At 49.1% G+C, this 20,006-nt stretch overlaps 2 protein-coding genes and 1 pseudogene across 3 annotated transcripts; 2 read left to right on the top strand and 1 right to left on the bottom strand.

Annotated features, from left to right (window-relative positions):
- Positions 1-9,589: 9,589 nt before the first annotated feature.
- Positions 9,590-13,558, top strand: LOC109743678 (uncharacterized). The gene is made up of 3 exons (XM_020302768.4): positions 9,590-11,751; positions 12,477-13,232; positions 13,316-13,558. Exons 1-2 carry the CDS (start codon positions 10,546-10,548, stop codon positions 13,005-13,007), a joined length of 1,737 nt encoding a protein of 578 aa, XP_020158357.1. The 5' UTR covers positions 9,590-10,545; the 3' UTR covers positions 13,008-13,232; positions 13,316-13,558.
- Positions 13,559-14,675: 1,117 nt separating this feature from the next.
- On the bottom strand, positions 14,676-16,623 carry LOC109743683 (uncharacterized). Of its 2 annotated transcripts, none has more exons than XM_073508757.1 (2): positions 16,370-16,623; positions 14,676-15,695 (listed from the first exon to the last, which is right to left on the bottom strand). In XM_073508757.1, the coding sequence occupies exons 1-2, from the start codon at positions 16,621-16,623 to the stop codon at positions 14,747-14,749; spliced, it is 1,203 nt and encodes a 400-aa protein (XP_073364858.1). In that variant the 3' UTR covers positions 14,676-14,746. The 2 variants fall into 2 exon arrangements, with proteins under 2 accessions (XP_073364858.1, XP_020158360.1); XM_020302771.4 differs by having other exon boundaries at positions 14,676-15,711; positions 16,370-16,594.
- On the top strand, positions 16,602-18,853 carry LOC109743679 (cytosolic Fe-S cluster assembly factor NBP35-like; annotated as a pseudogene).
- Positions 18,854-20,006: the final 1,153 nt, after the last annotated feature.

The following is a 20,006-nucleotide window of genomic DNA, read 5'->3' as shown; positions in this document are numbered from 1 at the left end:
TATCAGAGCCGACTGCCTGTAGGAATCCGCCTTCCACACTCCTTGGCCGAAGTCGAGTCTAGACATTGCAAAACTCTTTACTAACATGGTTGTGTGTCTTACGGGCCCACGTCGCCAATTGGGTGGTACTAGGATCTTTTACTCCTCGACCTTTACTCTGGGACTCTGAACTCTCTCCTACTCGGGTTAAACGATTTTACTAACTCTAAAACTAGGATCCTGTGACCACATTCACCCCAAAGTTGGATAAGCCATAGTTATTCCTTAGAATAGCTGTTGGAATAATTTCCACACTGTCGTTTGACTCCTTTGAAACATCTTTGTTTTCAGATGGAACCCACGAGGCAGGTCGTGCGCCACACGACGGCCATTGGTGCCTCGGGATCACCTGCTGTGCTAGCTGAGATGATGACCTATCTGGGTTATCGCTGGCACCCTGAGTACACCATCTACGAGGAGTACCAGGACTTTAACCAGGAGCAGTACCGTGCCATCGTCCACCTGTACTCTCGGGAGTATGACTCCACTGCTGTGTTGCACACCGCTCATGGTGTTGGAGTGACCATCGATATGGGAGTTCACGATGCAGCTTATGCTGCTCTGACACGTCTTCGTGGAGAGTATCGGGAGTTGGACACCTCCCCTTTCAGGCACATTGCTATCGCATCCGATGTTGGTGCGGAGGGATACTACACTGCTGCCTACTCCACTGTCACCCGAGAGCCCTTCTACCATCAGAACCTGGTTCTGCATGCTGATGGGCTGGATCGAGCTAACCGAGCTCTTCGCCACGAGTTGTACACCACCCGACAGCACCTTTACCGAGCTCTGACGCTGTTGCACCCCCGTGTCCGATCTGGTGATCTGCCGCGTTCTGCGGTCTACCCAGCTAGGACTGTGATGCCCCAGGGTGTCGGTTGGCCAGATGTGGGAGGCTACTCTCCCCTACTTGGTCCTCTTCTGCCACTTGAGTGTCGGGTTCTGCATCAGAGTATCCGCGGACCCCAGGATGCTGACGTGGAGTTCCCGATGCGACACTAACAGCTCTCAGGCTACACTTACCTCCACAGTTCCACCTGGGACTGAGGTAGTCTCGCCTATTAGTGTTAGGTGCCTTCGTCGCGAGCCTGTGTACCGCCTATGATGTCTTTAGACTATGTACTGAACTCTATGCATGACCCCTTTTGTAAGTTATGCCGACTACTGTGTAGTAGCTATCATTTCCTTTCATTATGCATGTTTCATCATGAATGATTCTTGACTTTTCAAATTTCTCGATGCTGAACTACCCCTGTTATATATTAGCAGGATGGTTAGACCAAGTGGTCGTGGTAGTGGTGGCAATGCCCCACCACCGCCTGAGTACATGGCTGGAATGATCCAACAGTTCGAACTGAACCGCCAATTTATGGAAAATATGATGGCTCAGTTCCCTCGCCCCAATATGAACCAGCAGCCAGCCCAAGTGACTCTGCAAGATTTCATACGCCTCAACCCAACCATCTATCGCAGCTCAACTCAGCCTCTGGATGCTGATGACTGGCTCCGTGACATCACCTATGAGATGGAGTCTGCTGATGTAGCCCCTGCCAGTTATGTCACCTTTGCTTCCTTCTTCTTAAAGGGACCCGCAGCTCAATGGTGGGACAGCCACAGGCGTACTCTGCCAGCTGGAACAATCATCACCTGGCCAGACTTCCAAGCTGCTTTCCGTGCCCGCTTCATTCCTCAGGGAGTCATGGACGGGAAGAAGCGTGAGTTCCGCAACCTCACCCAAGGCAACAAAACTGTCGAAGCTTATCAGCGGGAGTTTCTGGACTTGTCCTGCTATGCTGAAGAAGACGTTGCAACTGATGCTCGCAGACAGGAGAAGTTTCGCGATGGACTACAAGCTGACATCAAGCTCGCACTTCTAGTGCATGACTTCGCCGATTTCGCCACCTTGGTGAATAAGGCCATCAATGTCGAGACTGGTCTGCAGGAATACCAGAGCTCTCAGAGGCGCAACCGTGACACGGGCTCATCTTCGGGCCCGCCCTCGCAGAAGCGCAAGATATGGATCCCGAACAGCATGTACCGTCCAAATGCACCTGCTCCAAAGCAATCTTATGCTGCACCGCGTCTGCCTCCTCCACCATCTAGGCAGCCAAAGCTTCCAGCTCCACCACCTGGAGCTCCTGTTCCCACTCCCGATAATGGTCTGTGCTACAAGTGTGGTCAACCGGGTCACTTTGCCAGGAACTGCTATCAGAATTAGAATCAGAGTCAACCGGCCCTTCCAGCAACTGGCCGTGGAAACAACCAGCCCCACAACAACAATGCCAAGTCTTATGGTCGTGTTCATGCCAACCACGTTGATCTCAATGAAGCTCAAGACCAGCCAGATACCGTGATGGGTACTCTTCTCGTAAATTCAGTAACAACATCTGTTTTATTTGATACAGGTGCATCGCATTCATTCATGTCAGAAGATTTTGCATACAAGCATGACGTTAAATGTGAGGAGATGAACACTTCGGTAGTGGTCAAAACCCCCGTGGGACAATGTCAAACCTCCTTGGTTGGCATCGACGTCCCCGTGGAAATCGAAGGGCTGGAATTTTATGCCTCTCCCATTATCCTGAAGTCGTCTAACATTGACCTCATTCTGGGGATGGACTGGTTGAAAGCGCATACTGCTTCTATAGTTTGCGCCACTAAGACCGTCCATCTGCTACACCCTTCCGATGAAATAATAAGCTACAATGCTCGTCTGATTCAAAATGCCGAGGCACGGCTTTATGCCTTGAATGCATTGAATACTGCACCACTCGAGGGCATTGAAAACATCCCTGTCGTTCGCGAATTCCAAGACGTCTTTCCTGAAGAACTACCAGGGATTCCCCCTGCTAGAGCTGTCGAATTCGTCATCGACTTGAAACCAGGCACCGTTCCTATTGCCAAACGACCCTACAAAATGCCACCTCATGAGCTCCTTGAACTTAAGGAGGAAATCGACAAATCTCTTCGTAGTGGTTTCATTCGCCCAAGTTGCTCTCCTTGGGGAGCACCTTCTCTCTTTGTTAAGAAGAAGGATGGGACAAACCGATTAGTCCAAGACTACCGTCCTATAAACCAAGCTACCATACAGAATAAATATCCTCTTCCTCGGATCAATTATCTGTATGATCAATTGGCTGGTTCGTCAGTGTTCTCGAAACTCGACTTGAGGTTGGGTTACCACCAGATCCGTGTTCGTGAAGAGGATATCCCAAAGACCGCCTTCGTGACTCGATATGGATCATACGAGTACACCGTCATGTCTTTCGGCTTAACCAATGCTCCAGCCACCTTCTCTCGTTTGATGAACTATATATTCATGGATTACCTCGACAAGTTCGTGGTGGTTTATCTGAATGATATCCTGGTATTTTCCAAGAACAAAGAAGAACATGCTGAACACCTTCGTCTTGTGCTGGAAAAGCTACGAGAGCATCAACTATATGCCAAGTTCTCCAAGTGTGAATTCTGGCTTCCCGAAGTAACTTATCTGGGGCATGTCATCTCTAAGGATGGTATTGCCGTCAACCCCAAGCGAGTTCAGGCTATTCTCGATTGGACTCCTCCGAAGAACGTTAAGCAAGTCAGAAGTTTTCTCGGTCTCGCCAGCTATTGCCGTCGATTTGTCGAGAACTTCTCTAAGATCGCCAGGCCTCTGACTAACCTGTTGCATAAGGGTGTCAAGTTCCAATGGACAGACAAATGTCAGGAAAGTTTCCAGGCACTCAAGGACAAGTTGACTTCTGCCCCAGTGCTAGCTCCACCAGATACTAAGAAGGACTTCGTCATTTACTGCGACGCTTCCCGTCAAGGATTAGGCTATGTCCTAATGCAAGACCGCAAAGTAATTGCTTATGCCTCTCGCCAACTGCGCCCTCACGAAGAGAACTACCCAGTTCACGATCTCGAGCTTGTTGCTGTCATTCATGCACTAAAGCAGTGGCGACATTACCTTCTCAGTAATCGTTGTGAGATCTTCACCGATCACCAAAGTCTGAAGTATCTGTTTACTCAGCCAGACCTGAACCTCCGTCAGCAGAGATGGATGGAGATTGTTGCAGACTTTGACATGGGTATTTCCTATACACCAGGCAAGGCTAATGTAATGGCTGATGCCTTGAGCCGCAAGTCTTATTGCAACCACCTCCAGGTTCACAAGGTTCAACCTTCGCTTATTGAAGAATTCAGGAAGCTGAACCTCCATATTGTTCCTCCTGGTGCACTCGTTCCCCCTCCTCCTGAGAGCCGTAAGATGAACCTTCACGTTGTTACCCAGGGTTCTCTCAATACCCTGGTTGCTAAAACAGATCTCGTGGACAGCATCAAAAGGCTACAGAAGTATGACTCTCAATCCCTTAAGATTAAGCACTACCTCGCTGAAGGAAAGCCCTCATTCTTCACTGTCGCTGATGATGGCACTTTGTACTTCAAGGGCCGCCTAGTGGTGTCGTGTAAGGAGAAAAACCTAGATATGACTCAGGAGGTTATGAAAGAAGCTCATGATACGCCTCTGTCTATTCATCCCGGTAGCACCAAGATGTACCAAGACATTCGTGAGAGATTCTGGTGGTCTAACATGAAGCAAGACATTGCTCGTTATGTTGCTGAGTGTGACGTTCGCCGTCGTATCAAAGCCGAACATCAACGGCCTGCTGGAACTCTGCAGCCTATCTCTATTCCTGAATGGAAATGGGACCATGTTGAAATGGACTTCGTCACTGGATTTCCCAAATCGCAGAAAGGTAATGATGCTATTCTTGTCGTCATTGACCGGCTTTCTAAGGTTGCACATTTTCTGGCGGTCAAAGAAACAATCACTGCTAGTCAACTTGCAACCCTCTATATGTCCAGAATTGTTTCACTCCATGGTATTCCACTGGTTATCAGTTCAGACCGTGGCAGCTTATTCACTTCAAGATTCTGGGCAAGTTTCCAAGAAGCTATGGGAACTCATCTGTCATTCAGTACTGCATTTCATCCCCAGTCGCAAGGGCAAGTTGAACGTGTCAACCAAGTTCTCGAAGACATGCTTCGAGCTTGTGTTATTTCTTTTGGCAAGAAATGGGAGGAATCTCTCCCGTATGCTGAGTTCTCCTATAATAATAGCTATCAAGCTAGTCTGAAGATGGCCCCCTTCGAAGTGTTATATGGACGAAAGTGCCGAACCCCTCTGAACTGGTCAGAAACTGGGGAACGTCTACTCTTTGGTCCGGATATTATACAACATGCCGAAGAACAAGTCCGCATTATTCGCGAGCATCTCAAAACTGCTCAGTCGCGTCAGAAGAGTCAATATGACCGTCATCATAAAGACATGGTCTATCAACCTGGCGAAAAGGCCTATCTTCGAGTTACACCAATGAAGGGTGCTCACCGCTTCGGGATCAAGGGCAAGCTAGCTCCTCGCTATATTGGCCCATTCACTATTCTCGAAAGGCGCGGAGAAGTGGCATATCAACTGGAGCTTCCGTCGAACCTTTCTCAGGTTCACGATGTGTTCCACGTGTCACAACTCCGCCGTTGCTTCAAGGACCCAATCCGAGCAGTGGATCATGAAGTGCTCGAATTGCAGCAGGACCTCTCCTATAAAGAGCATCCGGTCTGCATTCTCAACCAAGCTGAACGCCGCACACGTCAGAAGGCTATCAAGTTCCTCAAAGTTCAGTGGCCGAATCACTCTGAAGACGAAGCCACTTGGGAACGCGAGGATCGCCTGCGTGATGAATACCCCGCACTGTTTCCTTCTACCTCCTAAAATCTCGGGACGAGATTTCTTGTAGTGGAGGAGATTTGTAACGCCCGGGTAATCATGCTACAGTAATCTCACGCTAATCATGCCACGTCACCTCAGTTACTGTTGCTAACCTCGCAGCATTTCGAAACGGAGTCAAATTCAAATTTAAAATTAAATCAAACGATAAAAGTTTTCAAACATCAAAACAAAAATGTTCGGTGGGTGCCAAATATTGCCATGGTAATTATGGTGTAGATGACACAATTTTATAAATTACATAAATGCCCTAAATTAAATATAACAGAAAAGAAATAAAAGAAAACAAAACAAAACAGAAAAGCAAAAGCAAAAGAAAAGAGAAACGAGACCCCCCCGGGCCTCGGCCCCGCAGGCCACCAGGCCGCCAGGCCGGCCCAGCCGCGCCCGCTACTACTCCCCACGCGAGCAAACCCTAGCCCTATCCCCTCACTCTCCCTCTCGCTCCCCATCCCCCCGATCCGGAACTAGATCGGGCCGAAGCCCCCGACGCCGGCGCCCGTCCCCGCCGCTGGGACTGCCTCGCCGGAGCTCGCCCCTTCGTCCTCGTCCCCGTCGCGGTCGTCCGCCTCGTCCTCTCCGTCGCCGGACCGCCCTCACCGGATCGTCGCCGGACTGCTCCTCTCCGCCGCCGTCCCCGACCTCCGTCGAGCCCGCTGCCATTTACCCTACGGCCCCGCCGTGAGCGCCCTCCTCCTCTCCCCTCTTCCCCTGTCACTGCGCGCCCGAGGCCGTGCTCGCTCGCGGCCTCCCCGCGCTCGTCGCGCCCCGTTTCTGCACTGCCTCCGCCACGGCCGCCGCTGCTCCCGGCCGCGCCCCTGCCGGCATGCTTGCTGCTGCCTACTCGCGGCGACGCGCGCGCCCGCGCCTCCCCAACGCGCTCCCCGCCACTGCTCACTCTGCCGCCCGACGCCCGCGCGGTACTACCGCCCGCACGCGCGGTACTACCGCTTGACAGGCGGTACTACCGTGCCACTGCCGCCGGCCCGCCCCTAGAACGTTTAATAATAAAAATAATTAATTAATTAATTAATTAATTAAATTAATAAATTCTTTTAAAATTAATATAAAATAAACCGTAACTCGGATTAAAATATTTTCAACATGAAAGTTGTTCAGAACGACGAGATGATTCCGGATACGCATCCCGTTCGTCCGCCACACCTCCCTAACCTATTGCACTCGCAACTTTCCCCCTTCGGCAACTCTGCCCGAAAACGCGAAACACCGGGGATACTTTCCCGGATGTTTCCCCCCCTTCGTCGATATCACCCCTTACCGCGTTGGGGCTCACCTAACACCGCGTTGCTTTGACATGCATCGTCATGCATATGTTTGCATTATATTTATTGTTTCTTCCCCCTCTTCTCTCGCTAGACACCGAGACCGACGCCGCTGCTACCCAGTACGACTACGGCGTTGACGACCCCTCCTTGCCAGAGCAACCAGGCAAGCCCACCCCTTGATCACGAGATATCGCCTACTCTTCTCTATACTGCTTGCATTAGAGTAGTGTAGCAATGTTACTGCTTTCCGTTAATCCTATTCTGATGCATAGCCTGTCTTTGCTCCTACTGTGTTACCTTTACCTGCAATCCTACTTGCCTAGTATAGGATGCTAGTTTTTCATCAGTGGCCCTACTTTCTTGTCCGTCTGCTATGCTATACTACTGGGCCGTGATCACTTCGGGAGGTGATCACGGGTATCTACTATACTTTAATACATGACACATGTGGTGACTAAAGTCGGGTCAGCTCGTAGGAGTACCCGCGAGTGGAGCTTTGTGGCGGAGCGACAGGGCAGGTTGAGACCACCTAGGAGAGAGGTGGGCCTGGCCCTGGTCGGCGTCCGCGGTTATTTCAGAATAACACGCTTACGAGTTCTTTGTATTTGATCTGAGTTTGGCCATTTGGTCTATACGCATTAACCATCTACGTGGGAGTAGTTATGGGTATCCCGGCGTCGTGGTATCAGCCGAAGCCTTCTTGACGTCAGCGACTGAGTGGCGCGGGCCGTGTTGGACCGATGACGTAACCGCCGTGATCGTGTGGGTTGCTAGGTCTGCTCGCGGCCGCGTACGCAACGTGCAGGTGTGCTATGGGCGATGGGCCCAGACCCCTGTGCGCTTAGGATTAGACCGGCGTGCTGACCGCTCTGTTGTGCTTAGGTAGGGCTGCGACGTGTTGATCTTCCGAGGCCGGGCATGACCCAGGAAAGTGTGTGCGGCCGAATGGGATCAAGCGTGTTGGGTTACGTGGTGCACCCCTGCAGGGAAGTTTAATCTATTCGAATAGCCGCGATCTTCGGTAACAGGACGACTTGGAGTTGTACCTTGACCTTATGACAACTAGAACCAGATACTTAATAAAACACACCCTTCCAAGTGCCAGATACAACCCGGTGATCGCTCTCTAACAGGGCGACGAGGAGAGGATCGCCGGGTAGGATTATGCTATGAGATGCTACTTGGAGGTCTTCAGTCTACTATCTTCTATATGCTGCAAGATGGAGGCTGCCAGAAGCGTAGTCTTCGAACGGATTAGATATCCCCCTCTTTTTCTGGCATTCTGCAGTTCAGTCCACTGATATGGCCCTTTACACATATACCCATGCATATGTAGTGTAGCTCCTTGCTTGCGAGTACTTTGGATGAGTACTCACGGTTGCATTTCCCCCTCTTTTCCCCCTTCCTTCCTTTCTGGTTGTCGCAACCAGATGCTGGAGCCCAGGAGCCAGACGCCACCGTCGACGACGATTCCTACTACTCTGGAGGTGTCTACTACTACGTTCAGGCCGCTGACGACGACCAGGAGTAGCTTAGGAGGATCCCAGGCAGGAGGCTTGCGCCTCTTTCGATCTGTATCCCAGTTTGTGCTAGCCATCTTATGGCAACTTGTTTAACTTATGTCTGTACTCAGATATTGTTGCTTCCGCTGACTCGTCTATAATCGAGCACTTGTATTCGAGCCCTCGAGGCCCCTGGCTTGTATTATGATGCTTGTATGACTTATTTTATTTGTAGAGTTGTGTTGTGATATCTTCCCGTGAGTCCCTGATCTTAATCGTACACGTTTGCGTGTATGATTAGTGTACGATTGAATCGGGGGCGTCACAACAGGGGCATTTGCTAGTGGATCTATTTTTTCACTAGGAATTACAATCTTAATAGCGTTGCTTTCACCTTACATCTATAGTTGTAATGCTCGTACCGACTTACCATTGCTTGTTACTTTGTTTCTTGACCAGATGATATAAGTTCAACATTTCCCGAATATCCGAAAGAAAAACCGAGGGATAAATATTAGCAAAATTGAGTGCCAAGAAAACATGGGTTATGGCAAAACAAGCACATCATCTTTCAAGTTCGTGTGTGGAAAACTAGCAAGAGCAGAAAAACTATGCTCACGTAACAAAACTTGTCCGTCCCTCAAACAAAAAAAAAATTGTGCGTGAAACTCCTTTTGAGTCATGTGATTCTCTTCCCTCCCGTAATTGTTCAGAAAAGAAAAGAAAAGAAAAACTACTGAGTTACACACTTTTGGGCACGACCAAAAATTTGTCTAAGATACAAAGCGTTCCGTTTCACACCCTCTGGATTACCTTGTACTCCTAGTATACTACTACTGCTCCGTCATGCAAGAGTACGACCTAAACAAATCCAGCCCCAATCCAATTCAAGAAGGAAATCGATCAATTTGAAAGTTCCAGATCGGCCGCAGTAAAGGAGCCGATAAATTCCTTCCCCAAACCGACGAGGCATCCATCCAACCCACAGCCGCACGGACACGGTCACGCGCGCGCATCCCTCCCAACAGTCCAACCGGCGCGAAATTCGCACGGCCGCTGCGGTCACAGCAGCGCACGGGAAAGCCCGGGAAGAAAATATTCTCCGGAAAAAGAGATCCCCCGCCCGCCCGCGCAGCGCACACCCGAAGGAAAACCCCCACCGGAACGCAACAAACAAGAGGGAGAGCGGGGAGCCGCCCGCCCCGGAAGTAGAAAAGGGGATCGGCCCGGCCGCCCCCACCCCCAGGCAGGCAGGCAGGCAGGCCACCACGCGCGCGCCCTCCCTCCCTCCTCTCCAACCCCTCTCCTCCTCCCGTTCCCTCCCCCTCCCTCGCGCCGCGCGGAAGGCCAAGCGGGAGAAGGAGGCTTGGAGATTTTCGCGGAACCCCCACCCTCACCCCCCTACCTCCCATCAAGGTTTCACCACCACCACCCGTCCTCCACCAGCCTCCCCCGCATCGCCGCACCAACAATCCCAGTCGAGTCATCCGCCCACCCCCACCCCACCCCACCGCCGCCGCATTCGCAGGCGTCCGCCCCCCGCGTCCGCCGCAGAGTCGCCAATCCCCTCCCGAGAGCCCCCGCCCCGTCGGCTCCCGCCGGCGCCGGTGGGTGGGGATTCCGGTCCCGTGTTTATTGCTCTGATTCGGGCCCGGATTCTCCCCGGATTGCGTTTCCTTTGATGGGGCCGCCGCCGCCGCTGCTCCGGCTCGGGGTCTGATTCTGATTCTGATTCGGGCGGAAGGTAGAGATTGTCGTCTTTTTATTGAGCGCCCCCTGCCCTGGTTTCTCTGCCGCTATTGGATTGATTTGGGATCCGCGATCGAGATTGCTCCGTGAAGTTTTTGGTCCTAGGGATATTTTTTGACTGGCCCGGATCAGGAATAGAGGGTTCTCTTGCTGGGGGGAGGGAGATCTAGGGTTGCGTCTTCTATAGTTCTCTTTGTGCATGTGCATACTCCATAGAAAAAAACACCAAAAAAAAGAGGGGGTGAGGAGGAGGAGTTGGAGGAGCAGGAGGAGGAGGATTGGAGCGCAGGGGAATTTGGAGGTTATTATGGCGCTGAATTATCCGTCGTGCTCATTCTTGGTGAGCGACGAGTGCTCTGCCCTGATGAGGGGGTGTGGATGCTGGTCGGAGGAGGCCTCACCCCTCTCGTCCCCAGGGGTCAACTCCAGGCGCTGGGATGATTTCGAGCCCGACCCTGCGGATCTATTGCCTGCGGATCCCTTCGGGATGAACTTGGGGAACACCATCACTGCAGCCATCGCCAGTTGCCTCGACCTCACGGTCATGTCTGGTGCAGGGCGTTTTGGAAGCAGTGACGGTGGCACGGCCGACTTGAGTTTTTACCTGAATCATGCTATTGCCGTCTCCCGGGGGCCATCATCTTACCTCCCGGGTGGCTTCGGGCGTGCTTTTGAGGGGCCCTTTGTGTTTGGAGGCCTTTATGAGGCCGGAGGCGCCAACTGCTGTCAAGGGTTGCCTCCCCTTGTGTCCTGCTCACGCTCAATTGTACCTGGAGAGGATCCATCTACTTCTGGCAGTGCTGCATTGTTGTGCCGTGATGGAGTTGATGCCATGGGAGCGTCCTGCTCACGCCCAATTGTACCTGGAGAGGATCCATCTACTTCTGGCAGTGCTGCATTGTTGTGCTGTGAAGGAGTTGATGCCGTGGGAGCGTCCTGCTCACGGCCAATTGTACCTGGAGAGGATCCATCTACTTCTTGCAGTGCTGCATTGGTGTGCCGTGATGGAGTTGATGCCGTAGGGGCGTCATGCTCACGGCCAATTGTACCCGTAGAGGATCCATCTCCTTCTGGCAGTGCTGCATTGGTGTGCTGTGATGGAGTTGATGCTGTGGGAAGTGCACCACATGACGGGATGATGTACGCTCTTGCCTATCTTGGGCTTCGTGACATCCTAGCTACAGAGATGGTGTGCAAGTCTTTGCATTCGTGGATCCGCAGCGAGTTATCGTGGAAGTGTATCCACATTGAACCGGTATTGAGCGGGAAGATCTCTGATCCTGATCTTCTATTTCTGACACAGAAGATTCCAGGTGATTTGCAGTGTCTAAATATAAATGACTGCATAAATATCACCGACAATGGTTTGAATGCTGTTCTCCAAAGCAATCCGACGTTAACAAAGGTTAGTATGGTCACAATACTTTTTGCAAGTATTTCTAAGAATAATTCAGTTCCTTGGAAGGCCTGGGATCATATTTGGCAACAAATTAATCTGTATATGTTCATAATTGAACCAATGTATTTCCTATCTTAGCATACTCTGATAGAAAAAAAATAGAATATGCACACAAATTCGAGCTAAATATGACTGACTTAGGTGGTGGTGGTGTACGGACACAACTCCCTCCGATGGAGCTAGGGCCAGTACCTTAGGATACTTTGGGTAGTCGAATGTAGATGTTATATGGAGCATACCATGTTTTTCTTGCTCTAGCTATCTGGGTAGTATTTTCTGCGATGAATATTCACCAAGGTTTTTAAATATGATTTCTCTAGTTATTTTCTGTGATGAATATTCACTATGGCTTTTTTAATACGATTTCTCTAGTAGTTTACATATAGCACCAACAAAGCGAAGTTAGGTTTCATTTTTTTAGCTAATGCTATTCACTTATCTGTAAATCTGCTAGATCGTTGTCTAGAGGGCAAACTAGTTAAAAAATCAGTATATGTTTTTTACTTTCTCACAATAGTTTAAAGTTGAAACAGCATGATGAAAAACTTGTCCTATCAATTTTAGGGGGGACTCTTGTTATGCTGCATATGCTTTTTGTCATACGTTTTTAATTCAACAGAAATATTTTTGTTTTGTGATTGATTCTAACCTGCTCCTTCTTGTTACAACAGTTGAGTATTGCACGCTGCCCGCGGTTAACTTTGGATGGCCTTATTGCCAATCTAAAGTCATTTAATATGAAAGCAGTGTCGGGTATTAAGAGCCTCAGAATTGACAAAAACTTCAATTTACCAAAAGAGGATTATGAGGAGTTATTATCCTTGTTGAGCATCGACAAGAGACAGGAGTTGCACAACCGGGCTCCGCGATTCCGTCATTCTAATCATTTTTTATTAGATTGCAATGACGGATATGCTCTTGATATTGAGATGTGCCCCATCTGTCAAAGTTACAAACTTGTTTTTGACTGCCCTGAAGTGGAGTGCAGTGACAAGAGATCTGGCAAATGCCGAGCATGTGAGGTTTGCATCAAGAGATGCCGGCAGTGTGGAAGGTGCTTAGAACGAAATGAGAAGTTTGAAGAGAAATTTGATCTGGTCTACCTTTGCTACAAGTGTCGAGGCGATCCGGCTTCACCATCTCTCGGTGTGGAAAAGGATCTGGTCTCCATTTTATCCAGTGGAAGAATACCTTCTCCTTGACCATGGAGGAGCAACAGTCCATGTCCAGCCATTCAGCCATCTTTCTTAGCATTACTGATGAAGGAAAAAAAAAAGAAAAAAAAATATAGTTTGCTATTCATGAAGGTGTGTGGTCGTTTGACAGATGGTACATTTGCTTGCAAGAAAAACAAAAAAAGATGTTACTAATTCCAGCAGAAATAAAGGGATGATTCCCACTATTACAGCCTCACCAGCGACAACGAGGTGGGTGGCGCATTACTTTTGGTAACATTTAGTTGTTTGGTGATGAGGAGACACTCATTTCCTTTATTATTATCTTGTTCCAGGGATGTTTCTTCATGGAGTTTGCAGTTCAAGAGTGTATAGGTAGAGGGTGTGGTTGGTGTCGGTGTGTTGCTTGATGCTGCATCTTCCTGTGAAGAAGACTGAAGATGAACTTATTCCTTGGCTTCCAAGTATATTATATCTGTATATGCGTGACATTGTAATAGTTTGTCCTGGATACGTCTTGTCGTATGACTTGGTAACTTGTTTCATAGAAATAAATAAATCAATGACTTCTAACTATACTATCACTATCTTCAATTTTGTTGCTACATAAGCATCCTTTTTCATCTGTTGTGTTTGGTTGGAGTTTACTGTGAATCTGTGATGATATCCCGATATGATAAAACCTGCTCCTTGGCCGTCCTTGCAGGCAGCTTTTGGTAAAACCTGAGCAGTTTCTTGAAAACTTGCTTCAGATATGAAATTTTGGGTATCCAGGGAGGTCCTTGTCAAGATTGCCCGATAATAGATCAATTCATCCAAAGCTCGCCCTGCTTGTTCTGCCCCCAATAATGTAAGCGGTTTGCAGACAATCATGATATTCCACGAGAGCATATGGAGTCACGTAGCTTGTGAAAAGGTCATGCAACAAATGTGAGGCGAGCTCCATCGGTCTGGGAAGCATGTCGACTCCGCCTACCTCGCTTGCTTGTCCCACAGGCAAGGCAAAGCAGGGATTCGTTAGAGCTGAGAAGCGGCCAGCAGTAGGTTGATTCTGTCTTTCGAGGGTAGCAATCCACATTCTCATCCGGCAAGAATCCATGTCCCGGACGCAAGCACCACCTGTCGAGTTGCTCTGCTTTTCTTGCCTTGCGTGCGAGGGAACGTGTTGGCCAACTCAACCATAGCAGCGGCCGGAAGGATCAAGCAAGGGAGCCCATGCTTCTAGGGAAGCAGAGTTCACCACTTTGAGAAGACTGAAATCTGGTGGTACCTTGAGTGATCCCTCCAACCCCTTGTTTCATATGTGAAACCTGTTTGTTTCTTGTAGACCACTTTGGCCGGAAATGGTCCTTTTGGTGTCTGTTATTTACGTATTTTTTTTTTCTGATATCAAACACTCGGATTCCATTTAAGACATGGCAAGATTGCTGGTTACTGCACAGGTTACATCATCAGGGTAGCTATCAAACCATTCACGAGAGAAAAAGATGCGTGATGGCTACATTCCATATGTAAGAAGCAAATTGTATGTGCCCATTTCTTTGGATGACCCCCACCTGATTCACTGCTACCTGTTTTCTAGTTTCACTAGTTTAAGTAAATCTGAAGAACATGTGGAATGATCCTAGGGCACATCACCTAGAATCTCACATAGTTTTATAACCATACAAAAACAAGTGACAGCGAATGCAATGGTTTGGAAGTAATTCATGATTTCATTTAACGAATAAACAGAATACAGTGTACAACCACCGCCAGAACTACACTCATGGGAAGAATTCTACATGGCCACCAACATCCCTACATAACAACTTGGCTTCAGAAGCTAGTTTCCTGCTCTTAACTATCACTAGATTTGTCAGTCGGTGCTTGGGCTGTGGCTCAAAAGATCTCGCCTCGGCATCCTTCCCAAGCAGCACCAGCTCCCGGGAGGGCATCACGTTGCCCCACCAGAACTCACGCAGGACATCGTGGATGAGCTCCCAGTATGCGCGGTCCCGAGGCACTCGGAACAGGCTGCTCCCGTTGGGGGTCCAGCAGTAGAGGTCGACCCAGTCTCGGCCCATGATCTCCATCAGCCCCTGCACCTGTGGCATGTAGTAGTATGGCACGATACGCCATGGCAGAGCAAGCTCGGGCTTACCCTTGTTGTACGGGCACTTGACTTCCAGGATCCCACCATCGGGGTCACACCCAAGAACGCCGTCAGGTGAAGCTCCGAGCCACCCCAACTTAGCCTCGGTGTGCACTGCAAAGCCAAGGGAACCCACTGACCGTCCTGTGATGCTCGTGTACTGCCCTACAGCCATACTTTCATGATTGGTTCCCCAGGCCATGGCAGCCATGGCCGCATCCGCCAACTTGACATCTGTTGGTCCAAAGACCTTCTCACTCCAAAGCTCCGACCGTCTGTTGCCGGCCCAGAAACCCAAGGCAGTGCTGAAGGTGCTTGTGGTGAGCTTATCCTTGCGCAGAGCAAACCACTCCTCTGACCGCTGCTCTACATCAGCCGGCGGAAGCTGGGCTGACACCATGAGGGCTGAAGATGGCGAGAGAGATAACGGTGATGACCGGGTAGTGTATATCTGCAACGATGAACGCGAGCAGCTGCGAGGAATATAGCCTTCAAAGTTTCGTCTTGACGGCAAGGATGCAGATGGAGTTAACCGCACACGTGATGTTGAGCAAAATGCCGTTGGAATCGGCAGGAGCGACCTGAACAAATAAGAAACTGCTCAACGGTTAGACAACATTGTGATGCGGTTTGGATAAGTAGTACGGAAGACTGAGAAAGCATACAGAGGAAGTGCTCCACAAGAATGGTGAACCTATGAATGTGCGTGTAACACATGACAGAGTTTGTGTTGTGCTTCTCTTATATGAAGAGATTGCCTCACTTGTTGGATAAAGCATTGAGGAATTTCGCAAGCAACCACCAAGGGCTTATTCCTTGCCTGGCTCCAGGAAGCAGACATGCTTGGGGCAAGTAAACATTTCTGACAGGTGCAAAGCTTATGCTGCTACTAAAACGAAAGCAAACTCTAGGTAACTGAAAATGACAGCCTGCAATCTTGCTCCACTAGTTGGGTGATACTGTGCGAGCCTTGTATTAAGATTCCAACATCTACAGACATTACACACAGAATCGATTGCGACCAAATTAGGAACGATATAATCAGTAAGCTACAATAATCCAAAAATAACCTGAAACTAAACCGGACTACCGCGAGCATTTCCCAAATAATTTCCGCATTTGGGAGCGAGAAGCATTCATGTCGTCGTTCACGATGCTCTGAAGCTCTGGAGGAGCGTTAGGGTTGCGATTGACACTCAAGGTGAAACCATAGAGCAGCGGGGCGAGAAGTGGCGGGGGTGGGTCGCTCACTCACCTGCGCGTTGCGGGAGGGCGAGCGACGACGCCGGTAGAGCCGAGCGAAGCCTCGGCCGTGGCGGCCCGGCCCCGCGGCTGAGCGCGTGACGGCCGGCGGCGGCCGCCTGCGGAGAAGCTGCCATGGCTAGGTCTCCGCTTGGGGATGGACCTGGTTCCGTCTGGGTTCGGGACGGGACGGGCGAAAGGTCTCGGTCTGGGACTCTGGGTCGAACACAACCAGCCTTCCTTCGGCGCAGGGGCAAAAGCGTCCATAAAAAAGTATACGATTCAGGTGGATTTTATCCAACGGTCGCACGAGCAGGGAGCAGCCGCCGCGGGAGCGAAGAGGTGGGGGCGGGGAAGCGATCGGAGGCAATGGCGAACGGCGGCGACGGCGACGTCCCGGAGAACGCCAACGAGCGTAAGGCCAGCCATTCGCTTGCGAGGGTTTACTGTGCCCGAGGGTTTTAGACTCGTTTCTGATGAATTTCTGTGTTTCGCCGCCGCAGATTGCCCCGGGACGCAGTCGGAGGCGGCCGGGAAGGCGGAGTCCTGCGCCGGGTGCCCCAACCAGCAGATCTGCGCCACCGCGCCCAAGGGCCCCGACCCAGGTAACACCACCCTGCCCCTCTGCACCTTACTTTTCCCCAGTCTGATCCTTGTGCGGTTGGCCACGCGATGTCAGTGTGGCTTGCTTGCTAGCATGTTGCCCCGATGCTTGCTGTTGGCCAGGTTTTTATTGTTGTTACAGCTGACTACGAGCTTAGTAGAGAGCGTATGGTCTGCACTTGTGTGTGAATTTTGTTGAGCTCGTGTGCACAAGATGTTACACTTTGGTTGTCACATACTCACCATGTGAGCGAATTTGCATGCTTTCTCTGTGTACAAATTTATTTTGGTATATCTGACCATGAATTCCATGGTGTTGAAGAAGTTAAGATGGTACATAAATAGCGGTCTGATATGCACTAGAAAGTATGAGATACCTGAAAGATCTACAGTTAGTTCACTGACTCTCAGGTACTGTTTATATACTGGATGAGGGTGTTCTTGTTACATCTTGTACCGGTTAGTCAACCCAACTTAATTTGATCACATGAAGAAGTGCTATGTCAGGAAAAAGTACTTGAAGAACGTACTGCCGCATGCCTGCATTTAGATTCTCATACATGTACGCAAATTCAGTTAATTCTGTATGTGTGCCGGTTCTATTACTGGTGATGCCAGCTGTTATTTTTTGACCTAGCTATAAGAACTTTTAACCTAAGGTCCCACAAGCACACAGAAGCCACATTACTCTTGACTGTTTTATGTCATGTGACATATCATATCTGGCCTTTAGCATGATTATACATACATATAAAATGCAATTCATGTCTTATGCGATTGTTTCTGCATCCATAATATCTTACTGTTCTTTCATCTCTAGTATATTTATTCTTGGCGAGACAATGCTAAGCTGGGTCATTTCATTTTCAGACCTGCTTGCCATCATTGAGCGAATGAATACTGTGAAACATAAGATACTGGTGTTGTCTGGCCAGGGTGGTGTAGGGAAGAGTACTTTTTCAGCCCAGCTCTCATTTGCCCTTGCTGAGATGGACTATCAGGTCGGCCTTCTTGACATAGACATATGCGGACCTAGCATCCCAAAACTGTTAGGCCTTGAAGGCCAGGATATTCACCAGTGTATGTTGAGTCCAACCTTGGTGTCATGTCAATTGGCTTCATGCTGCCAAACCCAGATGATGCTGTCATATGGAGAGGTCCTCGCAAGAATGGGCTCATCAAACAGTTCCTGAAGGATGTTGATTGGGGAGATATTGACTACCTTGTGGTGGATGCTCCTCCAGGAACCTCAGACGAACATATTTCAATTGTGCAGTACCTCCAGATTGCAGGAATTGATGGTGCCATCATCGTCACCACTCCACAGCAAGTTTCTCTAATTGACGTGAGGAAGGAGATAAGCTTCTGCAAAAAGGTTAGCGTTCCTGTCCTTGGTGTCGTGGAGATTGGAGAACATGAGTGGCCTGAGGCAGGCACTTTCAGATATGAAATTTGTGAAGCCAAGTGAGAATGGCGAGACAGACGCCACCAAGTGGGCACTGGACTACATCAAGGACAAGGCCCTGGAACTTCTATCGCTCATTGCATGCAGCGAGGTGTTCGATAGCAGCAATGGTGGCGCCGAGAAGATGTGCCACGAGATGGGGGTCCCTTTCCTCGGGAAGGTGCCCATGGATCCGCAGCTCTGCAAGGCGGCGGAGGAGGGGAGATCATGCTTCACCGATCAGAAGTGCAGTGCAAGCGCTCCAGCTCTTAAAAGCATAATCAAGAAGCTGATCAAGACACAGTAGGAGGGTGTTGACATACAGCAATGAAAATATGGTTAATTGTAGATTATTAGGCAGTTTCAGTGATATTGTTTAGCTTTGCAGAAACCCAAATGATAAGTGCCACACGTGTGGCACGAAGCAACATGGTCCAAACGCCTTCATTATCATCCATTTTGCCACATCAAACAGATGATTTCAGCAAAATCTTTTTGTTTTTTCAGATTTAAAAATGTTTTATCTCTCAAATAAAAAATCTGATTAAAAATCCGTTTTAACCATTAAATCCGTATGACGTGATCTTTAAAACAAGATCCCATATTGATATGTTTCGACGACTTTGCCAAAAGTTACCATGATGTTACACTGAAGTTGCCATGATATGTTTCATATTTTTTTCCTTCTAGATTTAAGAGATAAAACATTTAAAAGTTTGAAAACCTAAAAGATTCTCGCTGACAGCATGTGTTTTCGTCCCTGTTTGCATGCATATGTGAGTGTTCGGCCCGACGTACTTCAGCCCACACGTGTGGCACTTATCAGGGTCCTTGCAGAAAACGTTCTGTTGTCACATGCTCACTCGTGGATTTAGTAAAATTTTGCACTGGTGTGTGTTACCACAATTATACTGGAAATGAAGAACCATTGACTGCCTGATGAAACTATGCGATGTTAGCCCACAAATCAGAATCCTCAGGCGATGTCCCTGATCTTTGTATGGCTCGGTTCCGGACCAGGCGATGTCCCTGATCTTTGTATGCAAGACTTTCCTGTTGAGTGATCAATAAAAACTTTCCCCACTGCAAAAAAGAAAAAGAAAAATCAGAATCCTCAGCGTATGGCCATTGCTGGCTGCACCGGCATTATTGTTCTTTGAGTGAGGTGTAGGCCGGCGGGATCCTGATTGCATTTATCGAATTTGTTGCATATTAGACCGCGTGCGTGAATGCGAGAACCATTGACAAAAGTAACATGGCGGCATGTGGACACGTGGCACATGCTGCTATTGGGATCGGAATATCGGGAATTCCTCCACGAGGAATCAAACTGGGCTCCTTTGGTTCAAAGTAAAAGTGGAGGAAAATTGTAGAAATAGGAAAATTTCCTAATCATGGTACGCAGGGAAAGGAATCGTCCCCGTGTCCACGTGTATACATACACCGGCAAATCCAAATCAATATTATACATGAATGGAAAATACTCAATAACCTTGAGATGTTCATGGGTAAAAAGTTTTACTAAATGGAGCGTTCCATGGTTATAAAATTATACTTACTCGACATTGTGTATTATACTCTTGTCATGCGGTGAGCAATAACT

The sequence above is a fragment of the Aegilops tauschii genome, chromosome 2 (genome assembly GCF_002575655.3).
Source record: "Aegilops tauschii subsp. strangulata cultivar AL8/78 chromosome 2, Aet v6.0, whole genome shotgun sequence".
NCBI lineage: Eukaryota > Viridiplantae > Streptophyta > Magnoliopsida > Poales > Poaceae > Aegilops > Aegilops tauschii.
This window is presented reverse-complemented; position numbering and strand designations above follow the sequence as displayed.